The sequence below is a fragment of the Pseudochaenichthys georgianus genome, chromosome 19 (genome assembly GCF_902827115.2).
Source record: "Pseudochaenichthys georgianus chromosome 19, fPseGeo1.2, whole genome shotgun sequence".
NCBI lineage: Eukaryota > Metazoa > Chordata > Actinopteri > Perciformes > Channichthyidae > Pseudochaenichthys > Pseudochaenichthys georgianus.
Window position 1 is genome coordinate 27101455 of NC_047521.1, and position 8132 is coordinate 27109586.

The 8132-nt window shown below is 42.2% G+C and overlaps 1 protein-coding gene across 3 annotated transcripts; it reads left to right on the forward strand.

Annotated features, from left to right (window-relative positions):
• The first annotated feature begins 4586 nt into the window (after positions 1-4586).
• On the forward strand, positions 4587-7902 carry lrrc18b (leucine rich repeat containing 18b). Of its 3 annotated transcripts, XM_034107946.2 has the most exons (4): positions 4588-4771; positions 5325-5390; positions 5495-5756; positions 6975-7902. In XM_034107946.2, the coding sequence occupies exons 3-4, from the start codon at positions 5499-5501 to the stop codon at positions 7398-7400; spliced, it is 684 nt and encodes a 227-aa protein (XP_033963837.1). In that variant the 5' UTR covers positions 4588-4771; positions 5325-5390; positions 5495-5498; the 3' UTR covers positions 7401-7902. The 3 variants fall into 3 exon arrangements, with proteins under 3 accessions (XP_033963836.1, XP_033963837.1, XP_033963838.1); XM_034107945.2 differs by lacking the exon at positions 5325-5390 and having other exon boundaries at positions 4587-4771; positions 5409-5756; XM_034107947.2 differs by lacking the exon at positions 5325-5390.
• The last annotated feature ends 230 nt before the right edge of the window (positions 7903-8132 follow it).

Genomic DNA, 8132 nt, shown 5'->3' on the forward strand with positions numbered 1-8132 from the left:
TTAGTGTGATATATATTGAAGTGACCTGTAGCTTTATCAACGTCTGTATGTAATCAACAACTGACTGCCAATCAAATAAAGAAAGTACAATTAAAAAACAACAATATTTATTGTCAATTAACATTACTTAAATACTGTGGATATGTGTAATGTTTAAATATTGAAGTTAAAAGCATCAATCTGGTACACTTTGAGAGCAACACTGAGAGATCTATGGAGACATCTCTCAACACCCATATGAAACAGAACTGTAGCATATTTTCCTTTTTGGATATTTTACAAATCACTCCCCTTTTAAACTCTATTCTTGTTATTTTTAACAGCTTTTTTGTTGCTGTCATATAGTATTTTATACCTGTTTTTCATTTAGTCTCATTAATAACTATATTGATCATATCAAGGTGTGCCTTAACCTCACTGAGCTGAGGTTATTTGAGGCTCTCAGGAGAGAGCTCTCTTCCACCTGGTTGTAGAAAAGCTCTTTAAATTCGTTAGCATAGCTAGCTAACCAGATGCTAATAACAACAGATCGCTACTGTGCTTACAACTAAAGACACAGCCACGCAACACTGCTGTATGTGTACGGCTCCTTATGGGAGCTCTGCTTATGGGTATTGCAATATGTTAAGGGCTGGAGCGGCGTTCCGGTGCTCAGCACTCCTTTCAGACGAGACATATACCACGTGAAGACACGTTACGCTCGTGTTGTGTTCATGAACCTGTCCGTGGCCAGGAAAACAGGTACTCGCTTGTTTAATTATTGTTGCGGTCTAGATTTCTTCTTCTTTTTGAAGTGAGAAGTTGTCCGTCTGTCGGACTGACTCTCCCCCCCCCCCCCCAAAACGAAAACTCTTCGGTTCTCCACGAATTACACAAGTCACCCAAATCAGCGTTAAAAAAGCGGGAGGCGCCGAAAAATCCCTATTAATGTATTGATTATAGCGCCGGGTCCGTATATGTCGGCGTCTGGGGTCCGCATCCGGACCGCGGCCCGCCTGTTGCCGACCCCTGCTCTATAAGATGTAACTAACCGCTGTTAACCTTGTATGAGTGGTTATTTAGCATATAAATGTACAATAAACCAAGCTATGTTGTTTAGCTTAGTTACAGTAGCCAATCTTGTATGACAGTATTGTGCATTGGTGAGCTACAGAGTAGATTAGCTAGTGTCGTAACCACTGTTTGTGTGTTTGTGTCTGCTAGTCCACATATGATTGCAATGCAATGCTAGTTAAAGGTGGGGTAGGTAAGTTTCAGAAACCGGCTCGAGATACACTTTTTGTTATATTCCATGGAATGCTCTTAACATCCCGATAGCAATGAATATCTGAAGTGCTTTGACAACAAATCCATTAAAAAATATCATCTGTAGAAGCTGTGATACTGGCTAAAACGGATTGGATGGCCTACCTGCCTGCCAGCCTTCCATCAGGGCACAAACTTATCTCGTGCCCTCATTGGTCATGTGCGCGTTCGTGTGTGTTGGAGGAGGGGCTCTGTGAGGAAGTGGCAGATTTCCTCCGGTTGTGTATTTTCAAATTCTAGCGATCTCGAGCCGGTTTCTCAAACTTACCTACCCCAACTTTAATGTTTGTGGAAGAGATAGCCAGACCCGGCGTCATCCAGGATTTGGGCCCATGTTTTAATCAGGGCTGAATACCACATTTTTATTGTTTTATTATTATGTTTATTGTATTTATAGGGCTTTGTCCTAATATTTATTTTTGTATTAGTTTAATATAATTGTTTTATTTTGCTAGGAAATTCTGAATGAAAGGCTGCGCGCAAGACTGGTTTTTCGCTGGGTTGAGTCGTGTGGTGTTTTTGAGTGAGATGGCAATCAATTATATTTGGAAGAGAAATGTACTCTCAAGCCGGCTCTCACAAACTCCTGCTCTGTGCGCAAGCAGACCGCTGCACAGGCTCTCTGCCTCTCTCTCTGCCTCTCTCTCTCTCTCTCTCTCTCTCTCTCCATCGCTCAACCTCACTCCACCTCTCCACCCTGTGTGCGCTCAAGTTTGCCTGCGTGCTTGCCCAAGTTGGCACAGCGTTATAAATGTGCCACAAAACCAACCGATGGATACATAAGACCGTCAACAGCCTTATGGCTGCCTCCCCCCCCCCCTCCCGCCCCACGTTGACAATTCAGATTTCCCGGGAAATGTAAGTGCCGTGGTGGGCCCGCCCAGAGATGTATGTCTGCCGCCGGGTCTGAAGATAGCAGTCGTTGAATATATTGTTAAAAAAGAACACGGTCTAATAACGAAACAGTTTATTGTATTTTCATACATTGCAGCCCTCTCACTCACAAATGCTTCGATGCACACACACTCTCTCTACTCACATGTCTAATCATGAAATGTATTCTGAGCTGCTGCGTGCATTTCTCCTGACCTGTGCTTCACACTGCTGAGGGAAATGACTCAGGCCTATAGACCAAATTAATCTGCCGCCTGCTAGGAGAATTATAAAGGAAGAAACCCCAATAAAACAGCAGGTCCTGGTCTAAGAGGGTTTGTAATTAGGTTGGGTTGTGTGTGTGTGTAGCGTAACGTCACAAAAATATATGGCATTGTGTGGACCGCTTTTTCCACTGTCTACACTGGCTGCTTTTCCTTTGACAGACACAGTGAAACGAATCCTTACCCAAGCAGATGTTTCTCCTTTCTGTGGTGATTGTGTGTGTTTACATGCACATGATATTCCCTTTTTAAAGTGGCATTGTTAAAGGTGGGGTAGGTACATTTGAAAAACCGGCTCGAGATCGCTAGAATTTGAAAATACACAACCGGAAAAAATCTGCTACTTCCTACAGAGCCCCTCCTCCAACACACACGAACGCGCACATGACCAATGAGGGCACGAGATAAGTTTGTGCCCCGGTGGAAGGCTGACAGGCAGGCAGGCCATCTACTTTTTTTATGGATTTTTTGTCAAAAGCACTTCAGATATTCATTGCTATCGGGATGTTAAGAGCATTCAATGGAATATAACAAAAAGTGTATCTCGAGCCGGTTTCTGAAACTTACCTACCCCAACCTTTAAGTGACCTGTTTTAGGTTCATGCTTGTGGACTGCCATTTAATACCCGTTTCTAATAATGCTTTCTCACCAACAATCTGATTATATAGGGGACACTTGGTTCGATTTCCGGGTACTGCTTTTACGTATTACAAGTGCTGTTTAAGCGAACCTTAGTAGCATGCATAGTTGTAGTTATGCTATTCTGTAGGTCAACACAAAATAATACAAATGGGGGGGACTTGTTTTTATGGGGAAGGCTTTATCTGCTCCTACATCTGTTAACATGAGCACCCAGCTTGTGTGGCATTATCTCAGTATTTACACCTGTGACATGTCACGGTGGTTGTCAGTCTGTCAGTAATCACTTTATTGGACCCACGACCAGGGGCTGCTTACATCACATCTAGTACTGGTTTACAAGGCAAACATCCATATTCAAATTATCCTTATTAACATTTAGTAATCTAATTAAAGAGATGCTTCACCTAGCAACGTTTAGGGATATCAGACTGGAAGGTTTACTGATTTAAAGGTAGTGACATGATACTGCAACTTGTACAAATACAGCACCATCTACTGGACGGTAAGACGTACTGTACGGCATTCATTTCAGGTGAATGCGCCAGGCGAAATGTCTGAAGTGAGACACGGTATGTGGGACACGTTAGACTCAACGCTGGTGTGTGTGGTTGTGTGTGTGTGTGTGTGTGTGTGTGTGTGTGTGTGTGTGTGTGTGTGGTGTGGTGTTGTGTGTGTGTGTGTGTGTGGTGTGTGTGTGTGGTTGTGTGGTGTGTGTGTGTGTGTGTGTGTGTGGTGTGTGCGCAAACTTTTTTTCTTAATTTATCGTCTTGACCATAAATGGTCCTTATTTGGCTAGATTCAATGATTTATATGTCTGGTATACAACAGTCATAGCTTTAAAGGTCTTGTTACCTAGTAAAAAAAAACACCAATATTCACTTTAAATTGAAATGAAAGAGAGGAATACAGTACGCCTACATATATTAGAGGCTAAAACTGCATTTACTTAAACAATTAATCTATTCTCAATATATTTGCCGATATTAGGGGGCTGGTGGTGGCGAAGTCGATAGGGACTGGAAGGTCACCAGTTCAAGTCCCGGCCCAAGACCAAGTGTACCGAGGTGTCCCTGAGCAATGGCACCGTTCCCACACTTGCTCCCCGGGCGCCGTTCAAAATGGCAGCCCACTGCGCGGATGGGTCAAATGCAGAGAAACCATTTCCCCACGAGGGATTAATAAAAGTCCATCTTATTATTCTGTAGCGCGACTAGATCAAGATCATGTCTCGCTTCTTTTTTTTTACAGCAACCCTTTATTTCCCTTGAAATCAGAGATCAACATTGACACATATGTGGTTTACATTTGAAAGAGAATACTCCTGGAGACAGTTACCGTGATCTTGTAAAATGTCTTCCAAACACAAACAAAGAGTCCTGCTGAGCCGCTCAATAGCCTTAAACCTCCGTTGCCCGGTAACAGAAGGAAAACATGCATGTCCGGCAAAGTGTGTGTCCGACGCAGCACTGAGCACCATGTCAGCTGTCTCCTCCTCTGCTTCAGCCCTCTATCTAGCTTGTATTAACACATCTCCTCATGGCCCCTTGATGCAGAGTGTATATACATATATACAGAGGTCAAGAGAAATGGTGTTTCCGGACTCCCTTTTGAATTGTTCCTGGTCTTCGATGTGCTGGATCTAAGGAAGCAGTCACCTGTAATGCTGGTGAGTGGTGAATCAAAGAGTTTCTTATGCAGTAATATGTGTACTAAAAATACACCTGACCGTTGACTTTCTCTCTGTATGTATTCGAAAAAGATATTTTTTTTATTACTTTCTTCAAAACATTTATATTCAGTTTTCTGAAATGTTGATTTTTTTTTTAATGATCTAATCAAGCATCCACTTATTAAACGTGTGCCAATTTGCATACATTCCCAGAAGAGAAATGTGAAAATGGTTCTAAATCCAGGTTTAAATGTTTTGTTGACATATTGTAGTCAAATGAATAATGCATGTGTCTTTGTATTCTGTCCGGAATTCGGAAAATATGTTCAAAAAAATCTATTTGATTAGAAATGTAAGATATTCCGATGCTAACTTTGGTGAAATTAGGAGAAATACAGACGCAAGTAGTCAAAGCTAGTGTAGTGAGTGCCTAAAAGTATGTTTGGATACTTCTTATTCTTTGGACATGTTATGTAAGCAAAATAGCCCAAACTCTTAAAATGTACCTGTTGAATAATGTGGTATTTATTGTAAATACTCTCGATTACAGCGCCTTCTGTTAATCTGCGTTGTCATGGAACAATAGGCGAGGGTGTAAGGATATTCAAGAGGAAAGGTAAAACTCTGTCTTCAGTTCCAGGTGACTTTATCGCTCTCACTCAAGTCCTCTGTCAGAGTGCATCCTGTCCAGACTGCATCTCTTCCCTGTGTGTCCTGCAGCACGATGGCCAAAGGAAACAAAAGGAAAGCAGCCAAAAGTAAAACCATCACCTTGAAAGTGGCCAAAGAGTGTCTTCAGTTGACTCTGGATGGCAAACTGCGTCTGAATCTGAGTTTTAAGGGGGTGTCTGTGATGCCGAAGTGCCTCCCGAAGCTGTGTGAGGTGGAGGAAGTGGACCTGAGCAGGAACCTGATCCGAAAGATCCCGGACTTCATCGATTACTTCATCAGCCTCCGCCTCCTGGATCTGCACAGCAACTATGTGAGTGCGACAATTCACAAAACATAATGGTCGTAATGTAAGATATCAAAAGGGGAAGTTTCATGCGTATATTTGTTATATGCAGTGGTGTGCAGATGCCTGTACATCAGACTGGTTTCTCTACATTTGCCTTGTCTAATACTGTGAGCCAGAAATCTCCACTTTAGTATCATGTACACCACCAGACGTTCCATTTTGATTTACATAAGGATATTTTTCATTATGCGTTTTTTTTTAGGACAAAAATGTGAGGTTTTTGGGCTTGTTGATAGTATTTTCTTATTTATATGGTAATCCAATGTCTGCGTGTTGTTGCGTGACCTGTCCATGTTGCAGTGTTTAATGAGAAACTGAAGTACTTTTTGAAATGGATAGGTGTCTTCGTTTTGATTCACATACAAGTAGACCACAAAGCCTGAAATAGCTGTAACTGATACAAGCTTAAATGGTGTAGTACAGAATGTGTTTCTACTAAGGCAGTGCTTCTCAAAGTGTGGTCCGTGCGCGCCCCCTAGTGGTCCGTGAGTATATTGGGAACATTTTATATTTGAAATAAAATATATTTAAGTTTTCCGCACCCTCGCGGGAATATCTCCGCAATGGAGCGAGCTTAAGTTTCACTTTCGATTGCATGGAATAGCCCAGCGCAACACCTTCGTCACACATGTTGCCGCCTGTTTGTACCATTATCAGGCGATTTGTAATCTGTTCTAGAAAAACGATGTGTTTTTTTACATTTGTGGAGTTAGGTGGTCCGCGAGTGTTTTTTATTGGTTAAGTGTCCTTGGTATGAACAGGTTTGAGAAACACTGCTCTAAGGGGTTTGTTTGAATATCATTCAAAGCCTGATTTACAGCATTTTCATCTTAAAAACAAGGCGGAAATGTATTTTTTGGGGATTGTTAATAGTATTCATAGAGTACTTCAAACAGAATTGCGGCAAACTCTTATGTCATCAAAATGAACCACGAAGTTGTGCAGGTGGTAATGGAGCTTTTGTTGCGTGCTGTCCGTGCCACAGCGTCTAATGAGAAACTGAATGACTTTTTCAGATGGATACGTTTTCCTTTCTTCTTTATTCACGGCATTTTCTTTCCAAATGTTTATGTTACAACAGAAAAGAACAGAACAAGTAGATCACAAAGCCCAGGAAATAGCTGTAACTGATACAAGTGTAACTGGGATGTAATACAGAATGTGTTATTGCCCCGACTTCAGCTGGAGGAGCTCCCTGCGTCTGTCGGCCGTCTCCAGAACCTTCTGGTCCTGAACCTGTGCAACAACCGCCTGTCCAGCCTGCCCAGTGCCATGGGTCTCCTGAAGAAGCTTCTGACTCTCAGCCTGGGCATGAACCAGCTGAGCAACCTGCCCTCCTCCATCTCCGCCCTGCAGGAGCTGCGGCACATCGGCCTCTCCGACAACAAGTTCACCAGCGTCCCCTTCTGCATCTCCAGGATGGACAAACTGGAGCGGGTCAACCTGGACAGGAACCCCATCGTCACCGAGGATACATCCAACCAGTCCGTTGCTACGGAGAAGCTCTGCCTGGTGAAGGGAGGCATCCTGTGTGGAGACTGCCTCAACAAGTGCCAGACTGACAGGGAGACGATGGAGGATAATGAAAACTGGAGTGAGACAAAGTGACCGGGTAAAGCCAACCTGTTGACCCAGGAAGGATACGAAGAAACACTCATAGGAACTTCATATGTAGTTTTGACTCGTTTCGTTTTACCACACTGTGTACTCAAGCACACTGTACTGTTTCCTTACCAGTAAAGTGGTTTTAAGTTGCACTACAGCGCCATCTACTGGTCTAACACGTACAGTAAGTAAGTTCTTTAGATGTCCATGATGCATTATTATTATTATTAGCTTTAATGGAGTTGTTTTGCTCAAAGACACTCATCATTTGCTTTCTACCTCACTTACATTTTTTATCTCAACCTTCTACGGAAGAACAAATAAATGCTTCTTTACGAGAGATGCAGATAATGAAGGTTCAACAGTTTACTCTAAGCATGACGGAGCCTATAAAGCAACTATCTTAAGTTATTAGACACACTAATGCTCCTCTAAGTGTATCCAATGAGAAACCTTAATATTATATAATATATATATCTATTCAATCCCCCACTAGACGTCCATGATGCATTCTAATTGGCTTAAATAGAGCTGGTAGTCGCAGGTTTTGGTCAAAGATACTCTTATTTTTACAGGTATATGTGTTCAAAATGAAAGAAGTCAAAGTTAAAAGTCGTTAGTAAAATAAGTAGTGGAGTAAAGTACTGATACCAGAAAAATGTACTTAAGTACAGTTACGAAGTATTTGTACTCCACTACTTCCACCTCTTTGGTCACCAAACCAAAGAGTCTTCA

Excerpts from the sequence above, each read along its gene's own strand:
- lrrc18b (XM_034107945.2), top strand. Across the intron at positions 5,757-6,974 it reads TGGATCTGCACAGCAACTAT|CTGGAGGAGCTCCCTGCGTC; the intron begins GTGAGTGCGACA and ends CCCCGACTTCAG.